The sequence below is a fragment of the Dermacentor albipictus genome, chromosome 1 (assembly GCF_038994185.2).
Source record: "Dermacentor albipictus isolate Rhodes 1998 colony chromosome 1, USDA_Dalb.pri_finalv2, whole genome shotgun sequence".
Lineage (NCBI taxonomy): Eukaryota > Metazoa > Arthropoda > Arachnida > Ixodida > Ixodidae > Dermacentor > Dermacentor albipictus.
This window is the reverse complement of record NC_091821.1, coordinates 503,916,483-503,942,010: the sequence shown is the minus strand read 5'-3', so window position 1 is coordinate 503,942,010 and position 25,528 is coordinate 503,916,483. Positions and strand designations below refer to the sequence as shown.

General features: G+C 46.2%; 1 protein-coding gene across 1 annotated transcript in view; it reads right to left on the bottom strand.

The window, feature by feature from the left end:
* The window catches only part of TppII (Tripeptidyl-peptidase II), a 263,290-nt gene that overhangs the window by 154,992 nt on the left and 82,770 nt on the right, over positions 1 to 25,528 (bottom strand). The window contains exon 9 of the mRNA XM_065443152.1: positions 18,668 to 18,798. Within this exon, the coding sequence (XP_065299224.1) occupies positions 18,668 to 18,798 (131 nt within the window). The remainder of the gene's footprint in view (positions 1 to 18,667; positions 18,799 to 25,528) is intronic.

Sequence of the window (25,528 nt, the reverse complement as noted above, 5' to 3'; positions counted from 1 at the left end):
GTGGGCCCGCTTTGAAAACTTTTGATCCACTTTCATTGTTGATTGCATTGCAAATGGAAGAAGCTAATCTACCCTCCATAAAAAGAATTTTAGAAACCAAACACGCACCTATGAAAAGCAAAGCGCAAGTCAACTGTGCTTCCTGCAGCGAGAAAGGGGAGGCGGTTGTCGCAAGGTTCACATAAGCCGTCGCGCTGTCCTGCAATCTCATACTCCATCTACCACATCGGCAGCAAAGCAACAGCAAAGCTAACCATCGCCCTTTGTCCTTGTGCATAGTTTCACTTCGAAGGTGGCAGACAATGTGCCGATGCCTATTCCCGCACCTGTCGTGCATACAGGGATTCATGTCGGCACATTCCAGATCCTGTTACGAGACTAAGTGTGCCCTGTTAGATATGGAGCTGTTTCCTGCGCCTACTTCGAGTTCCCCAAACCACTTCGAATCGCAGCACAGCTAATTGAGGAATGCAGAAGCAGGGGTGCCACATTCCTGAGGCAGGACACTTGCAAACAAGTTCGTACGCCGCCGGGATTAGAAGGGGCCCTTGGACAATAGAGCCCAATCGTCACCCCTCTTCGCCTTTGAAGAAGGCATCTGCTACCACAGCGGAGCCATACCACCGGGAGCAGGTGGGGCCTCGTACAATGGAGCATGAGCGCCCCCTCCTTCTCCTCCTTTGAGGAAGCGCATTGCAACTCTGCGAGGCAAGACCGCAGGGGGATCAAGTGATCAAGCAAGGGGGCCCAAGCGGCGACTCTCTTCGCCGGGTATGACACCATCGCACGGGCGCCTACCATTGGCTGAAAGTGGCGTCATCTGAGCGGACTCTCCCATTGGTCGAACATGACACGACTTCCAGTGCTCGAAGGGTTTATAAGAAGCCTTCCAGAGACACCTGAGCATTGTGGAGCATTCCCTGATTCCCTGATTCACCTCTCTCGAACTTCTTGCCGCGGGCCGCAGCGTCCAAGTTGCTGCCGGCCCGTAATGACTGTACGACTGTTACTTGACTCTCACCTCCTTGTAAATAATGTAAAATAAATACTCCCAAGTTTGGTTTTCATCCCGGAGTCCGTCCCTCAACCCCTACAGCCCCTAATGTCAACATCAGAAGAGATGTTTTTATGTTTTTATTATTTCGTGCATGATTATTTCCCAGTTTTGAAGCTTGAAATGTACATTTTCCCAGTTTTCTTGCTTTTTTTCTTGAATATTATTTTTTTATGTATCAAATTTTGGGATCGGCACTGCGTCTCTATACTCATTCACTTCTTGTCATTCCTTTTTTTAGCCTGAATGCTGGTGAGTTAGAGAGTGCACAAAAGCTATGATACAGTGTCCAAGGACCTGCAATATTTTGAAATCCCATAGAAATCACCAACAACAATTCACATTTGTAAAGCTGCAAATTTACAATTTCATAACTTTGGCTAAGCTGCAGATACAAACATCGAAATGCTAACTTGCACTCTCTGAACATCCAGGAACATATCTGCTTAAATATAGCTCTCTTGTTATACTACATTTCTACTACTACCCTCCAAGAGGCAATCGATCACATAGAACAGTACCTCTCAAGATGCGGTCACCAGAGCGCCCCCGAAAAATCAGAGCTACTTATCCTCAAGGCAAGGACCTGGGGAAGACCACCAGCCTACGTCGCCCCAGATACCATGGTCAGACTCAATGAAATCGACATCCCTAAAAGTTGGCTCCCTCCGCGTCCTTGGCCTCACAATACATAAAGATGGTTCTGGTGCAGCTACACTTCCGAAGCTTCAGAAGACCCTAACACATGTAACCCATCTCATTCGGCGTATAACCACCCAAAGAACAGGACTTAAAAATCAAGAAACCGTCCAATTAATCCAAGCACTCCTTATAAGCCGGATCACATATGGCACCCCGTATCTACTCCTCAAGAAAGCTGAAATTGAAGAACTCAACATCATCGTCAGAAAAGCAATCAAGAGCACACTAGGACTTCCCAGTACGACCTCAACCACGACAATCCTCAAACTTGGTCTCCATAACACCTGGGAAGAAATGAGTGAAGCGCACAGAGCCAGCCAGCTGGAATGCCTTAAGCTGACTCAAACAGGCAGAGCAGTACTTTGCAAACTCGGATACAGCGAAAACTTCATAGCAGACTCAGACGCGAAAGCCAGATTGCTGCCACTTCTTCGTGACTCTATCTCAGTCGCTCCAATACCTCGCAACGTGCATGCAACATTCCACAAAGACAGAAGACAAGCAAGAGTTAGAGCGCTCAGCAAGAAATACTCAAAGAACCCCAACACGAGATATACAGATGCGGCAAAATACCAAGGTAGCAGAGCATACGCAATTACTGTGACCAACAACCAAGGGAATGAGCTAGTCGCTGCCACCATAGCGGCCAGAAATCCAGAAACGGCAGAGGAAGTGACCATCGTCCTCGGCATCGCCACATGCAAAGAGACAGCAATCATTTTGAGTGACTCGCAAACGGCATGTAGAAACCTACGAAAAGGCCGAATTTCTGTCGCAGCAGTGAAGATTCTAAAAGAAATAACAAGGCGCCAAGAACTACCCGAAACCTATGTCGCATGGACCCCAGGCCACGAACACCTGGCAGGAAACGAAGCAGCACATGCTGTCGCCCGAGAGCATACCAGCCAGGATTTCCTGCCGCACGGTCTCTGGAAAGCGACGAGGGTGGAAGACGTTCCCATCAACTACGCCGCAATATTGCAACATTACCGACTGGAAAGAAGAGAATATCCTCTACCACATCCAAAATTAACCAAGGAAGAAGCCACTGCCCTCTGCAGACTACAAACGAATACATATGTCCATGGAATTTTCATGCACCGGATGCACCCCACCAAATTCTGATACCTATGCCGATATTATGAGGTACCAGACACCACCCAATACATGGTCTTGGTGTGCCCACACCGCGAGAACAACAATCAAGATGATGCCTCAGAACCACTACAAGCGATCGAAGAAACGTGGGAGGCAATGTTAAAGGCACAGAGCCTGGAAGATCAGCGAAGTCTGGTGGACCGGGTCCGGGCTGCGGCATTAGCCAACGGCTTTCTGGACTAAGAGAGCCACCCACCTAGGGCGAAGAAAGAACACTTTGTAGCTGTTTCTAACAATAAACGTTCATTCCTCCTCCTCCTCCTCCTTGCAAGTCACACCCCAAATTTTTAACACAAATTTATTTGTGACTTATTTTTTTATTGGCTACAACTAATTGCATATTTGTAATCAGCACACAAGACTGAATATGTCCTGAAAGTTTCATGTATCTAGAGCAAGTCACAAAATTTTTTGTTCCAAACGCCATGCCCACCTACATTTAGTGCTGTTTATTTTTTACACTTTCCTCAAAACACAAATTTTGGGCTCCATCCAACATTCAGGACTCAATACCTTAACACCAAGAACAGATATAACTAAAATGTTGGTTTTTTTTTCCCAAAGAATGGTGTCTAACGTGTACTCTATGAAGTATAGCAAGCAGAATTTTCGTTTTAAGTCAGAAATTAATTATTTTACTACATGTTCTGCGACATGATTGCCACCTTTCGTGGTCTTATATTCAATAGCTTGTAAAATATCTATTACTGGTCAGACAAAAAAAAGTGCTTGCTATACTTTGTTCCTTATTCTTTGTGCTATCTAACCATGCCTTACAAATAATTTTTTATTGAGTCATTTATTTTACATTATGGTGTGAAACAATGGAAGTGAGATGTTAGATATAACTAATGACCTACAACAAAATCAGCCCAAGAAGCTACGACTGGAAATTTTAATTAGTTACTGACAAAAAAAAAAAGGTGAGCATTAATTCAATAGCAGTGCCCCCCTCCCCCCTAAGATATGTACCTTTGCACATCATGCGAGAATACACAAAAGTCCACTTCGTTTGTTATCCCACGGAGAAAATAATAAATTAAGTCATAAAAAAACTGAAGCAAGCTTCTGGCATGAAAGAATGCCTTTAATCTACTTGTCTTTTTACTGTGAGATTTTACTTCCTATGGAAGAAAGTAAGACAGTTGGAACAATTGCCAACTGATAATTTGAACTCAGTAGGGGCTGCCTAAAGATTAGAATAACTGGGAGGAGTCTGGAATAACGGATTCACCCGAAAATAAGTTACTCTATTAGGCTTGTACCAATATCAATTCCTTTGGTTCAAAGCATATAGTAACAAGCGTCAAATAATTTTGAAGTACATAGTTTGCATAATGGTATTTCCATAAGACTGTGGCATCAAGCGCCACTCATTGACAAATGTAAAAACTAAATATGCTTGTTTACTAAAGAATGAAACAGTTTAATCCCCAGAATCAGTGTAGTCTCGAAAGTACTGTTATTCGACATTTTCATGAAAAATGCAAGCTTGACCCTTTTTTCCAACCTGATAGTCAAGAAAATTCATTTAGTAAATATTTTTGATGTGTTCTTCTGATTACTTGAAGTTTCGCAGTGTCGACATCGAAGCCGATTATTTTTTCGCCAGTGAGCTGGCCATCAACAGATTGTCCGTACATTGTGATGTAGCCGGTGCTCTTCGTCCTTGACAACTTTGCACTGAGTCAACTGCAGTCGCTATCCACACAACCTTACGGTTCTGAAGGCACGTGGCTGATGCACGCACTGAGTCAAAACAAAAGTACCGTTAATTGCAACAACTGCGGACAAAACTGAAGTTGCTTTCAATGTGATAACGGATGGCGACTACATAGTTATGAAGGCACATGGCCAATGCGCCTTTCAAGTCAAAATGAAACTACATTCAAACCTCATCATAACGAGATTGAAGAAGGAGCCGTAATTACTTTGTTTTATCCATTGTTTCATTATACCAATAACTGACCTTTTCTGCAATATATATGCCCAACTGAGTGCACAACTTTACACAGGCCAAAGACCGCCGTGCAGCCCACCGTACCGGAACGCAGCCACATATCCGATGGAATTATACTAAGAATAAAAAAGAACAAACGTGTATTCAGTTCAATAAATGTATAACGTATCTCTTTTATTCCTGGCTAGTCTGGGGAAATAACTCTGTGATGCTTCTTTGTTTCGTACATCGCAAGCGGAAGACCTCCAGTTCAGCAGCAGCCATTTCGCAGCAGTTCATGCCATTTTCACCGTCTTCACAAGCGCTGAAAAAACACGGCACAGTAGGTTGACAGCATAGAGTGCCTGGGATGACGTTAGCACGCCCATGGTGTCTTCATCGTCACTCTCACCACATCGTCCGGTGACAGCGGCCACAATGTCGTTGTCAGACACTTCTTCCATCATCACTACACTGGCACCGGTGATGACATAATCACAGAATGATTCCTCTGCCGCAATGAAAGTGGTGTCACTGAGCACCTTGCAAGACGCTTCTACTTCTTGGGCTATGACATGCTGCAGTGGCAGCATTATCAGACTCAGCGGTGTCAGAGTCACACATTGTCACTTGACAGAAGACATGGTGGAAGCTGTTAACTGCTGTTTGTGGAAATGCTTATCCACAACGTTTGCAGCATTTGAACTGCCTTGTAGAGGTTGATTTTTGTTTCTTGGTGCAAACTCATGTTCAGGCGCAGGCGATCAATAAAGCACTTGCGGCAAGCTGCCTTGAACGGACATTATTATGCCTTGATCAAGCAGCTGTATTAGCAAGGTCCAGTTTGGTCGCAAAAGAACAAAGTTTGATGTTTTGTAGCTTAGCACTTGTGTGGTGGGCTGCGAATTTCTCGAGGATCAGGCACACTTTATGGTTATTCTTCGGTAGCCGGTCGTCCCATCCCACAGCCATTCTGAAAAGATATCACATGTCATTAACGCCTTTTGGGTCAAGACACGCTTAACTGGAAGCTGGCACTTTCCTTTAAAACATTGAGGCGGAGCACTTGCCTACAACAAATGCCGGCGACTTCTAGGCACCGTTCATGTTGGCACAAAGAAGCGCAGTAATCCTTTGTTTGCTATGCTTGTTGCCATGGTATAGCTGACCTTTTAGAGCTAGCGTTTTGTTTGGCAACATCTGGAAGAACCCGGTCATATCAGAATTAAAATGTCCTTCCTGCAGTACGTTTCAAGCAAGAATCAAACAGCTTGTTCAGCCCATGCCGCGGCAGCCTCCTCATAGATGGGCCGAGATTCGCCAACTACAGTTCTATCAAGTATGTTACGTCGTTTCTTAAAATACTCTAGACAGCCAGCACTGGCAACAATGCTGTCATACCCCTTAATGCGAGCAAAATCTCTTGCTTTTTTGTAAAATCGCTTAACTTACCATCAAATTTGCAGCTCTGATGCTTATAAACCATTAAAATATGGCGTCTTCAACTACTCAACGTAGCAGTTCGCAGCTTCTTCCGGCTTCCTTTCAGGCCACAGGCTACGGCACTTGTGATCACTACACGGCTGCCCAGAATGGTGGACAACATGCTGAGCGTTATGTCAAAGTCTTGTGCAACACGAGACTTCCTAGCAAATGAATTGACAACCTTTATAATAGCCACCTCCTGTTCCAAAGTGATATTCTTTTGCTTCTGCTTCCTGGTTTGTTGATCAATATCGTTGCAAAGCCGGCAATGCGGTCAAACAGCACATTGCGTAGCAAAGCCCGTCATTGGCGAGAAGCAAGTGCCGCACACAACGCTGACTATTGACTGTGCAGCTACTTATCGGGCTGTTCCACTTGGATCCACCACATAACCGGAGTCATGCGGCTGGCATAGCTACGTGCGGTCATGAGAAGGCATATTTGATGCAGGAGTTTTAAACTGCTGCATTGAGGGAGTGCCGTGACTCAGAAAAAGAAAAATAGTCAAATATTTTTACTACAAACACCACATTAACGAATTTCTGAAATTTACAAATATTGTTAATATCCCCGCCAATTACCTATCTTTCAATGTAAAAATATTTCAGAACTATGAATTTCAATACAGCGCATATTTAAGAATAATGCACATTATTTATTTTCCCCTTTATAACAGAGGAGCATCAGCATTACAAATTCAGCTAAAGGTAACAGTGCCGCAACTCTCACATGAAACAGAAACCGCAAGTGCATAGCTATCATCATCACCATGTCGAATGCCAACTGCTTCACCACAAGATTCACCACAAGCTTTACTACAACACTGTGGCAAGTTTGCGCGAGATCCAGAGATGAATGCAGCTAGCGACGGCGCCAATAAGAAGCGGAAGCAGTTTTCACTGCAGGACAAATTGGATGCATTGCAGAAAATCAATGCAGGGAAAAAGCAAATCGACATGTGCAGACCGCGTGGCATTGCCCCATCGACCGTCACGACCATTTTGAAAAACCGAGACAAGATTGTCAAGCTACACCGGGAGTCGCAACTCGCTCCTACGAGGAAACGGCTGCGACTGGGAAACTTTCAAAATGTGGGCCAAGCTGCTCTCACATGGTTCAAAGATGCCAGACTGCAAGATATTCCCATGTCTGGCCCAATGCTCGAAGAAAAATCCCGCGAATTTGCCAATGCACTTGAAATAACTGAGTTCAACTCCAGTGCGGGTTGGCTTTTTCGTTTCCGCCATAGGAACGAAATAACTTTGCAGGTAGTCTCGGGCAAGGAAAGGCTGCTGGCAGAAAAGGTGTGGATTTCTGGCACAATGATAGTTTTCTAGAGGCTGAATCGTATTCTGGATTATATTTTCAACATGGAATAGACTGCATGTTTTTATCGGCTCCTGCCAGACCAGATGATCCACTTCAAAGGGAAGCAGTGCAAGGGAGGGAAGAAGTCGCACCTTCGCGTGACAGTCCTGCTCTGCTGCAATGCAATAGGCATGAAGAAAATTCGACCACTTGTCATCCGCAAGTACGTGAAGCCTCGCTGCATGAAAAACGTCATGTCGTTACCGCACGACTACCGTGCCTACAAACAAGCTTGGATGACCAGAGAACTCTTTTCCGAATGGCTCATCAAACTTGACGACCAAACGAGGAGGGATGACTGAAAAATTCTACAGGTTGCCAACAACTGCTCTGCTCCCATTGTGAATGTTCGCTCGATGCACATTTACTTGGAGTTTCTACCGCCAAACAACACGTCCTTGCTGCAACCGCTAGACCAGGGCATTGTAAAGAGTACGAAAGCAGAATTTTGTAAGCACTGTAGGGGTTGAAGGACGGGCTTCGGGATGAAAACAACAACTTGGGAGGATTTATTCTACATTATATACAGGAACGGTGAGCGACAAGTAACAGTTGTACAGTCATTACGGGCCGGCAGCAACTCGGACGCTGCGGCCCGCGGCAAGAAGTTCGAGAGAGGTGAATCAGGGAATCAGGGCATGTCCCAGAATTCTCAGGTCTCTCTGGAAGGCTTCTTATAAACCCTTCGAGCACTGTAAGTCACGTCATGTTTGACCAATGGGAGAGTCCGCTCCGATGACGCCACTTTCAGCCAATGGTAGGCGCCCGTGTCGCGGTCTCACACCTGGCGGCTCTCTGCGGTCTTGCCTCGCAGACTGGCAATCCACTTCTTCTAGGCTGGAGAAGGAGGGGGGGCGCTCATGCTTCATTGCACAAGGGCCCACCTGCACCCGGTGGCTCGGCTCCGCAGCGGTAGCAGATGCCTTCTTCAAAGCCGAAGGGGGACGATTGAGCTCCATTGTACGAGGCCCCCTTCTAATCCCGGCGACGCACGAACTTGTTGGCACGTGAACTTGTTGCCTTAAACTTGTTTGCTCGGCCGCTCCTCTGGAATGTGCTTTCCTGCTTCGGCATTCCTCAATTAGCTGTGCTGCGACTCGAAGTGGTTTGGGGCACTCGAAGTAATCGCAGGAAACAGCTCCATATCTAACAGCTCGTCCTCGCCCCGGTTGTTCTGAATGGCCGGTGAACTCAATTCGCTGGCCATGAGGAACGCTGAAAGAAGCTGCAGGGTACTGGGGTCGAGCCTCGTTTGACAACCCTCGGGATCCTGGGCCCTGGAGAACATACGTCAAACAAACAAAACAACACAGCGCTGCCCCACGTGTAAGCGCAGGCTCTTCACCCCTGACTCGCCAGGCTATTACTGAGTCAAAATCAACCCTGATCTTTTAGTTCCCCAATTTTGACAAAGCAGTTCCAACCACCCTTCCAAACAGCTATCCATTTGTCCTCGATTGCCGACAAGACCAGAGTACTATTGTTGCTGCAAAACAAAAGGGTCGTTGACGATGCAAACAACAAATGAAAACAGCCAAACATAACTTAAGTGGCCTAACTACACGAACAGCATGTTTCCAATCTATCGCAGTGGCGTACTTATCGCACGTAATGATGCCACTGAACAATCTGGTCAACCTCACAAGTACGTAATCACAAGCGCACTAGCCTTGTGGTCACTAAACAAAACGCATACTTGCGTCGTAGGCAAACTCTTCATACGCTTACTCAAGTTTCTTCCTTTAGTCCCTCTAGGACACGTGACTTAAACGAACAATTAAACTCGCGGGACTTACACACTCCGCAGAACTCTTAAAATAATGCGTCTTTTAATAACTCGTTCCACGCGTACTTATCAGAGAAGTCAGAATACGGCTGCCCTCCACACACACTAGCAACCCAGTCATAAAGTCTGCTTCCTTCCGTCCACACAGGACACGCGCTAATGGAACTAAGAACGCTTCTCCGTGCAAATCATGCACTCACTGAAAATCTACGCGCTTAACCTTAGAAAATTCAACACTTAAAAAAAAAGAAGGTTAAATAAAACACGCGCTTTACCATAGGCCTTTCGACGATAACCTTGAACTTCAGGTTACTCACACACAAAAAAAAAGAAAGCCTATTTACTTATTAATGAGCATCTCGCGAGACTACATGTTTACTTAAAACGCATCTTTCAAATCTCGGAGCTTTCTCAAACCAAAACATAAACAAAGCTCAAACCTTACACCTTGAAAGAAATCCTAGTCTCAAATCGCGAAAACTTTCCGATGCTCAAAAATAAAACAAAATAACACGTTTTACTTCTACGGAAGCTGTCTTGGCCTCCCTTTTCAAACGCTTATGTCTGACTCATACTCTGAGCCGTCCTCGCGGTGGTCGCGGCTTGAAAGCTACTCTGGCTGCCGAGAGACAACAAAAGGGCTGACTAACTATCAGCTCCCCCAAGACGTCACGGTCTCCTGCCAATTTGCGTCCTCGCGCCCCGCTTTCAACACAAACTCGATTGACCGCGTCGCTACTCCCCACCTGGTCTCGTCCTGCCACCTTGCGTTTCTTCGAACTGCACGCTGAGCTGTGAAAAGAACTACGGAACGACGAGGAGCTTAACTGCCTCGTGCCCTTTGTCCGCGTCCGTGCAGAACATTCTTCGCGGTCCCCCTTTGACCTGTGGCTCGAACGTTTAGGATGCGTCAACATCGTCAGTGACGACCGCACCTTTCTTCTCCTCGCGCCCTGCCCATTTGGGTTTCTCGCCATTTTTGGCGGCGCTACATTATTTACCGACTTTCGGTCTTTACCGCGCTTCTTTTTATGGCGCTTTCTCTTTCCACTCGTTTTCATGTCGCCTTCTCGTGCCTCGTGCTGGCCGGTACACATTTCGTCGGCCCGGATCGGTCTCTTGCCCGCACAGTCTGAGTGATTTACATTTAAATCAACCCTCTCTCTGCCTCGACTGGCGGACAGCTCAACCGACTCTGGCACAATGCAGCAGGCTTTACTCGAGTAAGACAACTCGCACTCTTGCGAACTGCCCTCCACTACATTGCCCAGCTCACGCTGTGCATCGGCACACAGCCCGTCGGTATCGATCGCTGTCTCACGCGCACAGTCCGAATGATTAATAACTGAATCATCCCTATCTAGGCTATCTAGACTGGCGGAGAGCCGCACCGATCCCTGGACAATGCAGTTGTTCTCTCGTGGACTACGGAGCTCGCCATCCCGAGAACTACTCTCAACTGCATCGTCCAGCTCGCACTTCACTTCTGCACGCAGATCTGGCTCTACATGGGTGCTCGCGTCTGTCGCGTCAACAGTACCCTTTTCCTCGCTAGCAACCTCGCTAACCTTACTAGCGACGCACACACGCGGTAACTGTGCCAATTTGTTCGCAGCTGGCCTAGCTGTCTCCACAGTCATCTGTTGGCACAGCACCTCGTCGCTCTCACTCTGGCCTTTAACGGCCTCTATTGCCACTAAGGCATCGTTAGCAGCTAGCCTTTTCCCTTTACTTATGAATCTGCAGCTAATCTCACAGGCACTACTCTTCTCGTCGGCTTCTGGCGAAAATCTGCTAGATGCTTCCTCATTCTTTCGCTCTGTACTACCTGCAGAATTCTCAGACAGCCGTTGTCTCTGTGCCAATAACTGATCACAATACTGTATCTCTTTGATCAGTGCTGCCTTCTCTCTCTCATACTTTTCCTCTCGCTCACGTTCGCGTTCATTCTCACGTCCGTGATGCTCACACCTAGGAGTAAGTTCTTGAAGCTCATGCTTCCGTTCATTCTCGCGTTCTTCACGCCTCAGCTCACTCCTAAGTTCACGACGCTCTCGCAAACGTACACGTCGCACACGCTCCCGTGGCTCCTGTATCACCTCCCAAGCAAGCTCAATGCTTTTATCATCATTGCCACTATCTTCAATCGCCTTTATGATAGCTGGCGTTTTCATCCGTTCGTCCGCCTCAACTCCCAAATCGTCGCACACCAACAACAAGTCTAACCTCGTCAACCTTCTAAGATCCATGGCAGCTGCCCCGACAGGTGGTTAAAACTGTTTTCCTTAATTAATTTGTGCAAACACACAATGCAACAAACTCCCGATTCCCAGAACTATCAAAATTGAACACACAACCTTTGAGTCTGGCGAATCATAAGGAAAAAAACCACGCGCTCACTTACGGTTGCAGCACCCTGCCATCCGGTTCATTTGTCCGCTGTTCCCGGTTCCTTCCGGACTCCCTGGGTCGAAGGCTCGCTCCTTCTTCGATACTCCCAGTCTCTTCGGACCTCTTTCGACGAAGGCTCACTCTTCTTCGCTCTTCCCGGTTCCTTACGATCTCTCTCGACGAAGGTTGATTCGTAGCGCTGCCACCAGCTGATGCATTCGGAGGCGATCCTACCGTTGCCAACCAGATGTAGGGGTTGGAGGACGGGCTTCGGGATGAAAACAACAACTTGGGAGGATTTATTCTACATTATATACAGGAACGGTGAGCGACAAGTAACAGTTGTACAGTCATTACGGGCCGGCAGCAACTCGGACGCTGCGGCCCGTGGCAAGAAGTTCGAGAGAGGTGAATCAGGGAATCAGGGCATGTCCCAGAATGCTCAGGTCTCTCTGGAAGGCTTCTTATAAACCCTTCGAGCACTGTAAGTCACGTCATGTTTGACCAATGGGAGAGTCCGCTCCGATGACGCCACTTTCAGCCAATGGTAGGCGCCCGTGTCGCGGTCTCACACCTGGCGGCTCTCTGCGGTCTTGCCTCGCAGACTGGCAATCCACTTCTTCTAGGCTGGAGAAGGAGGGGGGGGCGCTCATGCTTCATTGCACAAGGGCCCACCTGCACCCGGTGGCTCGGCTCCGCAGCGGTAGCAGATGCCTTCTTCAAAGCCGAAGGGGGACGATTGAGCTCCATTGTACGAGGCCCCCTTCTAATCCCGGCGACGCACGAACTTGTTGGCACGTGAACTTGTTGCCTTAAACTTGTTTGCTCGGCCGCTCCTCTGGAATGTGCTTTCCTGCTTCGGCATTCCTCAATTAGCTGTGCTGCGACTCGAAGTGGTTTGGGGAACTCGAAGTAATCGCAGGAAACAGCTCCATATCTAACAGCACCTTGCGCAGCAGTTGATTGTCAACCTCCACCTAAAGCAGCCAACTGCAATCAATATTCGTCAGGCATCGGAAATGTTCCTGGGAGATTGGTGGAACTTGAAGGCGTCCACCATTAGCAACTGCTGGGGAAAAGAAGGGCTTGTCAAAGCGCCTGTGCAGCTTGAAGGTGACCTGGAGGTGACCGATAACAACCCAGGAGACCTGTGGTCCGAGGTTGCGGAACAGCTCTTCACAGTCTCTTCCTTTGACGACTACGTGCACAGAGACAGTGCAGCACTAACGGCACCGGACCTGACAACCGAGGAGATTGTTAACTGCGTTCGTGACATCTCCAGTGACAATGACGACTCGAAGGAAGACAACTGTGGGTCATCGAACAGAGAAGATGAGATCGTGTTGAACGTTGCTGTTTTAGTGCACAAGAACAAAGTCTGAACTTTCATCACTCAGTGCAATGACATACCTGATGACATATTGCGCAAAGTGGAAGATGTAGATGCATTCCTAATAGGTTGTGTGTGCTGCACGTGCCAGAAGAAAATCACTGATTTCTTCAACTAAAGCAGCTCTGAAGTGAGTGAAACATATTTATTTGAGAGTATGCTTGTCTGTACACGCGTCTACTGCCAAGGTACGTCGTTTTTCATTCCACTGGCTTATAACCGCAAGTTTTTCATTACAACAATACCTCAATATAACGAACGATTTTCGGTAGTCCCTGTAGGTCCAGTATGGGAGAATGCAGGAAAGGAATTTTGCTTGCGGAGGCTAGACAGGGCAAATGGAGAGAGCGTCTTGCTTGGCAGTGGAGCCCGCCTGCTGAAATCATGGATTCACGGCACTGAAATATTTCTATCTCTGCTATTAATGAGCCCATTTGAAAAATTTTTTCAGCAAAACACTCCTTAGAGGACACATAACAACTTGCAGCGTATGGCCAAGATTTGCTATGGGGCCTGGCGAGGGACCTTTTAAAAATATTTGGCACTCACCGGCCTCTTATTGCCGTGAGAAATAAACAATGTAACATTGAACTAATACTTAGGAAAGTTGCCAGTAATGGCAACTTTCCTAAGCATTAGTTTTTACCATTATCTCGGCACGGCATCGAATCATACAGTGATGACACAACGTTGGGGCGAGCACAAAGAGTCTGCCATTCTTGTTTTACGGCAGTCCACAGTTGATCAGCTGTAGCCGTGAGGAGATCCCGGACCGCAAGTTGCATCTTGATCAGCCCCCACACATTTTCCATGGGGTTCAGATCTGCACCTATTGGTGGCCAATTTAGCATTGTATTTGTGATAGAACTCAGTGTTCTACAAATGCTCTACTTCCGCGTTCTACGAGCTGCTGGTGTTATTACCGTTAATGGTAACTTCCCTAAGTATAAGTTGAATGTTACGTTCAGGTTGTTTATTTATCATGGCAACAAAGAGCCTGTGAGTGCCAAACATTTTTAATACTTATTTCAAAAGGGTGTTCTAAGCGAGGATCCCCAGTGCTTTGCATTTTATGCCTCGATATATTCGACACTACCTACCGTATTTACACGATTGTAAGTCGACTCGAATGTAAGTCGACCCCCCCATATCGCGTGACCGGAAAAAAAAAAAAAAGAGAGCATACCCGAGGGCGCATTCGATAACGAAAATTTATTAGTAGCTGACATGGTCACTGGACTACTCGTCTTCACTAGTGCTGCCATCGTCATCGTTGCTGCGGTCCCGCAGCGCGTCGTGGTCCAGCGAAATTTCAAATTTTGCAAACATTTTGCAGAACAGCAGCCCACGCCAAATGCACCCAACCACACGCAGCCGTCAGGGCGGCTTTATTGACAGGTCCGGTAGGCGTAATTTCCCAGTCTTCTGCCGCCAGCCACTCTTTGTACTCACGGCGGAGCAGAACCTTAAAATTAAGGCGAAGGTCCGGGCTTGTTTCATGACCACGTCGCACTTCACTGGCAGGGACCGATCACGCATTTCCGCGACGTACGCCGCAAGCTCAGCCTACAGCTCCGGAAAGCGTCCAGACTTCGGCACGTGGGAAATTTCTCACTTGCCGTCACAGGTGAAAATTTCGCTTCGCTGCAGTCGCCACTCTCGCACCACCCGTTTAGAAACATCGAAATTGCGGCCCGCTGCGCAGCGATTTGTTTCTTCGGCGTAAAGGATGGCAGCCCTCTTGAACGCTGCTGTGAATGAGTCCCGAACGATTAGTGGGCCTGGAGCACTCATGACTACTGGGGAAGCATAGAAGTAGCACGCAGCCGGCAGTCAAGTGCAACGCGTCTAGCCTTTAAACAGAGAAAGAGAAACCCGCGAGCGGCGTCTGGCCTTCCGTGAGCTACCGATACTAAAGTCCCTTGATAATTTGAAAGTACCGCCACTCTTTGAACTCTGCCGCCGCCGCGCGACCTCCTCGCCTCCTCCTCGCCCCTTGCGCGTCTCCCCCACGGCAACCAGTTTTGCCCCCGTTTTCCTGCACGACGATTGGTCTCCCTGCCGTTGCCCTTGGAAACGCGCGGATCTTGAGTATTGCTTGTGTTTTTCTTTTTCGTTCGCGCCATTTTCCTCCTCAGCACGGCTGGCTCGGCGCTTTAGCTCGGCGTAGCGAACGTTGAAAGCTGTGTTTCCTGCTGTATAAGCTAGCGCTATGCCTTGCTGTTGCGCATATAACTGCAACAAGAAGCCTGAGCATGGTTATGCCGTTTTTGTGATACCGCAAGGAAAGCGTGACGGCTTGCGCAAGAAGCAGTGGCTGCATAACATCGGCCGAAAGAACTTTGTTCCGACAAAGAACAGCGTTGTTTGCGAGGTGAGGCGTCTCTCATTGCTCGTAGCAAATCATATCGTAATGCATCTAGTAATTCTTCCGGCCTGCTCACCAGCGTTTTTGTTGCGGCAATTTGTACATTGCATAAAAATGCGGTTGCCCTCAGTAACGTATTATTATAGATGTATGAAGACGTTTTACTCATCCTGCCTGAGTGACTAACTCTTCTCCAATTGTTCTAGCTACATTTCACTGAAGACCAATTTGAGCCGCGCATATTACAAAGACTCGGGAAAAAAAAAGCTGAAGCTGAAAAAAGTTTGCTTTCGCTGACTTTCATTGCCATTAATTTATCATTTGTTTAATTCAATCGGTAAGCACTAGTAAATTCCCCTATGTTGTCCTTCGCGTCTTTGTTGGCTTCTCATGATATCTTACCACTGCTGTGTTCTCTTGAGCGTCTCTTTTTCTCATAATTCTACACTAGCATTGATTCTGATGTTGAATATTATATTCAGTACTATTATTATTGTTGTCGAATATTCTATTTTATGTTCTCGGTTACGTGTATCTTGTCAACCAACGTTAGTGCGTGTACATAAAAATAAAACATTCTGCTGACAATGCTGTTTGATTTTCGTTGCTATAAATGTTTTGTGATGCTTAATTCAAATCAAATTTAAATATGCTACTACATAATGTAACAAAATTTCGTTGTGAACTATTACAATACGTTATCCAAAGGCGTTTCTCTTGCCTAAAGATATAGAATGTCTTCTCCTATAGATATACCGAGTATTTCTTAACGCTTCCTTGACTGCGACCCCTAAAGAATATTCATTAGATGCCCTTCCTCGGCTTCTACTACTGTAGTCAATGAGCGGTTGCCGGCACCGCTTTTTCACACTGAAATTCCGCAATCGTCCTATTCAGTTTACAGACCACAGCAAAAAAGCTATAACTTTCACATTGTGAAGACAAAGGCATGGACAGTCAATGCACTCGCGACTAATTAAGGCATGCTGAATATATTAACTGCGGTGCACATACGCGCACAGGCAAGAAAAAAGGGTGCCAGGTGTTCTTATTTATCGCCCAAGAGAAGCGAGCGTGAAAGCCTTCTAAAGCCTACTGCGGTAAGACATCCTTCATCCAACTTAATCGGCCTTAATCCCCTCTAATGTACCTTAATCCCTCCTAATTCACCCTAATCCACCTTCATCCACCTTAATCCAGCCTAGTCCTTCTTTATACACCTTTATATTTACTAATGCACCTTAATTCACCATCATTCACCCTAATCCACTTTCATCGACTTTAACCCTCCTTAATACACCCGAATTAATCTTAATCCAATCACTAATCAATCATAACTTTGCTAATCAATAATCATGTCTTATACACGGGTGCACATGCTTTGGTTCGCTTCCCGCCTTCTTTCGGTCACGCGATATTTTCTGTACGTGACAACACGACCTTGAAACAGAGGTCTAAGACTTTTGCTTAATATGCCGCACACAAAGGGATGTGTCACAAGCAATACTAGATCAGACGCACAAAGTAAAGCATCTCATCATGCGGCAGAAAAACTGTCTGGAGTTTAAACTCGCCTCAAAAGCTCCCTTTACATCGGTATACACCGTTCATACGGCTTTAGGAAAAAACCAACCCCGTCATAAATGTTGCCTCTAGCATTATCGATGCTGTTATTAACATTTCTCAAAATTTTCAACCCCACTGGGGCGCGCAACTGGCCCAAAATAACACGCCTCCATAGAATCCTGCGGCCCGTCCGCGGGAGCCAGGGAGGAATAGCGTGCCGTGCGCAGCCGGCGGGCGAGGAGAATCGAGAAGGAAAGCGCCGTGAGGAGGAGAGTGTCGCTACTTTCAAACATCAAGGGGCTTTAACCGATACTCCCCGCAAGCGCCGCCGTTCTGAGGGTGCCGCCGCAAATGGGAACAGCCGCGCTTCCATCAACTATCGACACCCCCTCCCCCATGATTGTTAACTCTCGAAAATGTTGAAAAACCCTTCCGAAAAGCGAACAAACACGCGGGATAGCGAAAAGATACGGGTAGGGCCATAGAGCAAACATAAAATTGTAACTACATTGTAGCTCCCGTTGGTATCGCTTTTATTGGCGGGGCCATGTTTTGGTTTCGATTTTAAGTCGACCCCCCCAACTTCAGACTTTCAAATTTAAAAAAAGGGGTCGACTTACAATCGTGTAAATACGGTAATGATTCAGGACTCGAGTGGAAGCTGCGCGTGTCTTTCAACAGCATGCTGATAAAGGCATGGTATCGACGCGTAAACGTCAAGGGGTGCCGAAAACAAAGGAAGAGGGAAGCAGTTCCCCTTACTTTTCTTTCAGACTTTAAGCGCTTTGCGAAGCGCGCTCCCCTTCCCCGCGACCGTCAGCAGCAGAGCAACCGAACAGTGCACTAGAGATTTATAAAGCCTGATAAGCACCCGCACGATAGTGAGGATGAACTTTGTCGTCACTGGCGGCACTGTTAAAGCGAGCACGCAGCATGAGATAGCAGCGCCGAATTGTGGCCGCGCAACTGCTCCCACGCCCAGAGCCGTGCTCTCTCAGCATTTGCGCACGACTGCACATTGCTGTAACAATCACAATGCGGCACCTTCTCAATGTACTTAGACAGCCATGCAAAAGCCTGCTGCATGGCACGGTGTGCCTCTTGGAATGTGCCCGCAGCTTGCTGCACATAATCTCACTGACAAAGCTGATGGCTGTCATCAAATTTTGCTGTAATAAGATCGGAAGACTACACCAGACATCACACAGGGTATCCCTCCTAATGGGACCCCACCTAGTCGGGAAGTCCACGCTAAGGTTAGGAAACACTGCAGCCCAAATGACAGCATGATAAAGTTAGTACAAAAACTGGCATAATACTATGTTTGCAGGCAGCTAAAGGAGCCTGCAGACACATGGAATATACCATAACCTGTAGCTGTGTTTTCCTGTTCCTCAACAGAAAGTGGTTAGAGGCAACGGCACTCGTAAAGTTCATGGAAATGAAAGTTGCCCACTCACCAATAATAGAGGAAGTGGGCATGGTGCTCGGGGCATTTACTGTTGAAAGTGCTGGTCCATGGTTGCCTGCACTGTTGAGCATTATCACACCATGCCGGTCAATCACCTCATGCATCAGGTCCAGCAGCCGCCTGTCAGAGGAGATAACATGATCAGTGAAGATGTCGCTGGTACAAAAAAAAAGCAGGACAGTTGTTTTTTACATGCCAAGCAAGTTGTCAAAGGAAGTTACCGACTGATTCATCAAACAAAAAGTGGACATGCTTATCAACATGACAATACGATAGTATTGTCATGTTGTAGTGACAGTGAAGAACACAGTAGCAAAACTGTGCCCACAAAAGCAAGTGACACTCAAAGCACAACTATAGCAGCGAGCGCAGCTGGCAATACTCAAAATCTCATCGGCGGGTCAAGTGCATCTGCTTTTATACGTGACTCATTGAAGGTTCCGGCAAAATCGCTGGTGCCTGCATGCCTTCCAGAATTGTGTAGTGCATGCAATATGATTAAACAATGTTCGGTGACAACAGAGAATGGATAGAACCAGCAATAGCATTCAGGAACTTCAGATACAGAAAGGCCCATCTTGTGCTGGGCGATAACTCTGAACATTTGTTAGCCAGTGAATGATGCTCAGTTTCGCGACATTGCCACCAGCCCCACAAATTAAATGTAGATATCAAAGATGCTTAAAATTACACCATTCTATTTTGCCTGTTCTGTGTTTTAGTATTTGATCGTGACATCAAATAGAAACAAAATGAAGCTGGTGGGCAATGCTTGAATACAATGCCTGTAATGTCGCCAGAGTGAAATATGTTGCTCACTTCGTGCCCCATGCAGAAGGGAACAGCAGCACATTTGAGTAATTGCCTTTTAAAGGCATGCAGTATGCCTTTAAATGCCTGCAGTATGCAGTATGCCAGTTTGCCACACGTGCTGTGAAACAGATAGGTGAAGATGCTTATCATAATGGGTTGGTGGCGTTAACTGTGAATGCGGTGTGCGACGAGCTGGGAGGAGATTTGCTGGTACCAAAATAGGAAACCGAGCGGGTGCTAGCATTTTCCCGTGAGAGAGGCAAGCAAGCACTGCGGGAAAGCTGATGTGGCGGACAGCTATTTTTCTGAATACGTGCATAAGGCCTTTTCATGTTCATGTGAGACCTAGCGACCAGAAAACATATCATACGATCGCAGCTCGGCGATGTACTGAATGTTGGTGTTAAAAGATTGTGCTTTCCGGGAATGTATGAACAAGTAAAAGAAAAGTGCAGCTGTATTGGGTAATTTTGTAGTCTCGATCACGAACGTTGCCACCAGAAAATTGTGCGTAATAGATTCATACTAACGAGCTTCTATTAAACTTAGTGAATGGAGTTCGGTATTTGTGCCATACAACAAAATAAGAACCAAAACTGAATATGTTGCAGCTGTTAGTCATGTGGCGAATGCGTCCCTCACATAGACATCGTGGTATAGTTTCACTTAAAGGGCCCCTCACCAGGTTTGGCCATATTGAGCTGACAAGCGCAGAGCATAATATGCGCGATAACGATCATGTCTGCGAAGTATTACATCACTATGTGCCGCAAAAGGATTTGAAATTTCAAACCAAACGCCATTTTCCCTTTTCCTTGCAGCTGCCATACTCCAAGCCGGAGGATGACGTACACGTGCTAGTGCGCCTACGTAGATGTGTTTGTGCTGTGACCTCGCTCGTGGTGACACGTGACTTCGACAATTATTCAAGCCAACATCTGTTATTTGTGTAATATGTTGCTTGAATAGAGGAATTAAAGCTAGAGACATAACAAAACACACAAACCGAATGTCTGCAGGTTTTTTTATTTCACACTGCAGCAAGAGAGATGTACTTCCATTTCGCCTGCTTGTTCTCACGTCATGCAGTCGCGCGCGAGGACACCGCAACTGTCATTTTCTATCGTGTTGCAGCAACAGGATCATGCTCTGTGGTCCGCTTCTGCCTGTCTCAGTATTCCTGTAGCACTGACTTATACCACTAGTTAGGTGTCCTCATGCACAGCACGCAAAATCATGTGCTGTGTGAAACGAGAGAATCGTGACTGCTCACACGCTACGCCGTCAGCAGAATTGTGCCGCACCGCAAAAAAGCAAGGAGAAAAGTAAAATGAAGGCAGGGCCCGTGACGAGCCCGTCTTGCGATCTTCGAGGTCCGGTATGGGAGAACGCAGGGAAGGAATTTCGCTTGCGGAGGCTAGACAGGGCAAGTGGAGTGAGTGTCTATGTTTGCAGTGAAGCTCGCCTCCTGAAATCATGGGTTTGCGACACTGAAATATTTTTATTTCGGTTATTAATGAGCCGATTTAAAAAAATTTCATGTCAGAACGCTCCCTAGAGAACGTGTAAGAACTTCCAGCGTATAACTAAAATTTGCTACAAGGCCTGGTGAGGGGCCTTTTAATCACGCTTCCACAGGTAGTCGGTTCACAGTACCCTACAGGGTGCTTGACCTCGCCACCTCCCAGCTCCGGCCCGCAACCTCCCATGATAGCACCCAGAACAGTTCCACCACTAACACGGTGTTACCTGAATGCACACACAATGCGCATTCATCCCTGCTGATGGGGAATGGAAGAGTGCAGAATAAACCTGAAGATGCCAAACACATACATCTCCATCTATGTTAGGCCTTATGAAAAAAGCGGTTTGTGTATAAATTTCAATGCATGCTTCATTTTCTTTTATTATTTCTTGCATTTTACTCTTTTCCAGTGAATGCTTTTTTACATAATTATCACTGTCGTGTTATGGTGCTTACACGATGTGTAGAGCGAGAAACACCATGGATGTTGCTGTTAATGACAAGGCACCGCTGTCCGAGCAGACTGTAGTGCAGCACAAATACAGTTGACTTTTGTTAATTTGACCTTGATGGAACAACGAAAATGATCAAATTATCCGGTGAGTCAGACTAACATAAGAGGCAGAAAAACATGTACAAGCAAACTGCCTTGCCACTACTTTCTGTCACACCATTCTTCTTGGGAAGTGAGCCCTGCACTTGCAGTTGTGCATGTCATGGCCACAGGAGTACCATACTTACCTGACTCTAATGTGCTTCTGAATCCAACGTGCACAAAATTCTTGCAGGCTTAAAGAGGCTAGGACTAGCAAAAATGTTTTGTTATCATCATGAGCAGCAGGATCACCATCCTAATCATCATCATCATCCTATTTTATGTCCACTGCAGGGCGAAGGCCTCTCCCTGCAATCTCCGATTACCCGTCTTTCGCCAACCGATTCCAACAAGCGCCCACAAATTCCCTAATTTCATAGCCCCACCTTGTCTTCTGCCATCCTCAACCTGCGCTTGCCTTTTTTTAGTACCCACTCTGTCACCCTAATGGTCCAACGGTTATCTAACCTGTGCAACACATGACCTATCCAGCACCATTTTTTTCTCTTAATGTCAATTAGAATATCAGCTATACCCGTTTGCTCTCTGATCTAAGCCACTCTCTTTCTGTCTCTCAAGGTTGTGCCTAGCATACTTCCATCGCTCTTTGTGCGGTCCTTAACGAGTTGTCAAGCTTCTTTATCAGTCTCCAAGCTTCTGCACCATATGTCAGCACCGGTAAAATGCACTGATTGTGCATCAATCAATGATAATGGTAAGCTTCCAGTCAAGAGCTGACAATGTTTGCCATGTGTGATCCAACCCATTTTTATTCTTCTATGAATTTCTTTCTCATGATCAGGGTTCCCTGTGATTCATTGACCTAGGTAAACCTACTCCTTCACAGACTCTAGAGGCTAACTGGCAATCCTGAACTCTTGCTCCCTGCCCGGCTATTGATCATTATCTTTGTCTTCTGCACATTAAAGGGACACTAAAGGCAAATATTGAGTCAAGCTAAAGTGATAGATTAGTGCTTGAGAATCTCTAAGGCGTCAATATTATCACGAACCGGGCCTTAATAATCGAGAAACTAAGGTAAATGTAGGACATGATTAGAGACTCCCCCGGGACATTCAAGCACTTGCCCGATGACGAAAGCACTCCTCAGTTAAATTCTGTCACTAGTACTCAACTACTCGTTGCAAAAAACATCATTGTATTGTTTTATAAGACGAAATAAAATTCTACTTATCCAGTTCTATTTCATTTAAGAAAAAAGCTAATTGAAATAAAATTACTCTTGACAATGACATGGGCGGTCGAAAGATTTCGTTTTTGCTTGACTCTGCGCCGCCCATGCTTCCGCGTTTCAGCAATTTCGTTATCACTAGTGCTGCGTTGGTTTTGCTGGCTCACGAAACCCGCACAAACAGCAAGTAGCGGAGAATTCAACTTCCATGTTATGTCGCGGGATGCCCAAACGGTCTACGCCACTTGATCAAAAAGCAGCTACAGCAGCGAATCCACCGCTCTGCCTTGGCTTGGTGCCGCCATCTGTCCGGCGCTGTTTTAGTTGCCCACAGCAGCAAAGGGTGATGATGGCATAAGCAACGTCACCACTCCCCTGGTTGAGAGGCAGGAGATTTAAATGTAGATAATGGTATTTGGATCCTCCAGATGCAATTTTCTCGTAAACCAAGTCCCTTCTTGGCATGAAACAAGCATTGTGAGGTTTCTGGGATGGTATTTAAACAGTCATCAACTTATTATTTGGCTTTAGTGTGCCTTTAACCCTTTGAGGGTCACTGACGTAAATATACAATGCAGTGAACAAGTCCAAAAATGGTCGATGCCGCATATTTACAGTGCCGTCAGTACATTTAAAAAGCGCGCCAGTTTCCTAACTTCTTCTTTTCTAACATGTGCTGCCACTATGTGGGAATACAAAGAATTTCTTTCGCGCGCTTCCCTCTCTCGGTTTTCGTTGCATCGTTTGCTTTAGCGCTAGTTCACTCCCGCGCGCCTACAGTCGCCGACTGATTTTCTAAAAAAATTCGGACGTGCTCGATTATTCGGTCTGCTTCGCGGCACTATAGTGCCTAGAATATACTGGCTAGTGTGCCGTGCACCAGCTCTTTTCAATGGACGAGTGTGGCGCCGCCTGCAATGAATGCCCACGATGGCCGGCAGAGGTCGCTGCCACACGGGTGGGTGCAGACTGCGCGTGTCGTCTGCTTCGCATATCAGTTTCGCAGTTGTTGCGTCGGTTTCTGTGTTTGCGTTTTCAGTGTTATTACAGCGTTGCGTGTTTGTGCTTGGTGTTGTCAAAGAGTGAGTGCGTGGCTGTTATGTTCGTGTGCCTGTCATTGCGAGAACTATGCGGCGGCGTGAAAAAATGCCGAAGCTGAGACAGTGCAAGGAGAGGACCTGCTTTGTGCCGTTGTGTGGAAGCGGTTACCGCTCGAACAAAGGGCGTGTATCCTTATTCACTCTACCATCTGATACGAAGCGGCAGCAGAATGGGCAAGAATGATCAGGAGAACGGACAGAAGGCCGGCACCAACTGCTGCGGTTTGTGAAAAACAGTTCGAAAACAGCTTAGTCGAGCGCGCGTTCTCTATCACCGTGAATGACGTCCACGAGATTCCCCGCGATAAAACACGCCCACGGTGGAAGTATTCTTCCATCGTGACCACGCCTGAAACCCTTATAGCTATACCCACGATATTTACTGAGTTTGCTAAGCATTCAGTTTACTTTTCCTGAGTACCAGGGGAAAAAAAAGAAGAAAAAACGAGCAGTAGTGCTTTGATCTACTATACTGCAGGTTATGTTGCACGATAGATTACTGCCCAAAATTCTTGACCACATTGTGCAGGCTTCCTTTGCGTAAGTAAAGCTGAAGCTAGTACAGACGCTGCTTCATTATTGCACTTCCCATTTTGACAATGGAGGCCTTGCTTGTCTATCTTAGCCAGACGTCAACCTCTGTGAAGGCCGGGGAAGATGCTTTTACTGTGTTCTTCAGCAAAAACAAGTTACATGTAGCGAGTATAGCTGATTTTTCAGGTCAGCTGCAGACAGCTGGCCTTCCCTCAACCAGGGTGCCCATGCAGAGCATGAAAAACTAGCTTTTGACAGCAGTTGCAAAGTTCTTTGTTTTCTTGAGGTTTCGTTTCTCTTCTTTTTTTTGTAAAAGGCATCAACAAAGAGAGGGAAGCGCAAAGGCAACGGCAGAAGCTCCTGAAACTGCGTCACTGCGCGATCTATTCATGTATGTGTGCATTATCTCATCTATAGGGCTGTCTTATATGCCTGCGATTGACTGTTGTTACGCATGAATAAAATCTTTGTTACGCTTAAATGAAATATCTGTTTCCTATTTTTGTTCACGTATATCAGACATAAAAAGAAATCTGCACGTATTTACCAGGTATAAAAAAATGCACAGTACACGGAACACGCGTGCAGTCCATTTTACAGGCATTTTTTTTTGCTTATTATATCCTATCCTCGGGGCCCAATGGTAATTATGAGATGTGTACATGGTTTACAAACCATCAAAAACATTCAAACCTATGAGGACAACAATAAGATAGTAGGCAGAAATAGCAGCAAATAAAATAAAAAGAAATTTAGAACACATAAATTCAAGTCATTTCAAAAGATGATCGGTTACAGCGGTTTTCAATGGTTATGCATTAATATAACATCAATAGAACAGTAACGTAACCTTAGAATTCCTTTACTTTATTAGAATGAAAAATGTAACCTGAAACGTACCCTTAAAAAATTACGCTGCCATCATCGCTAGAATAAAAAAACAAGAGTCCTTAGCTATCGCCGAAGATATACACGTACGAAGGCGAAAGCCTTGTAAAGCCTACTCTAATCCTTAATTAATACACCTTAATCCCTCTAATTCAGCATTATCCCCTTAATCCAATCACTATAATGAATAATTAAATTTGCTA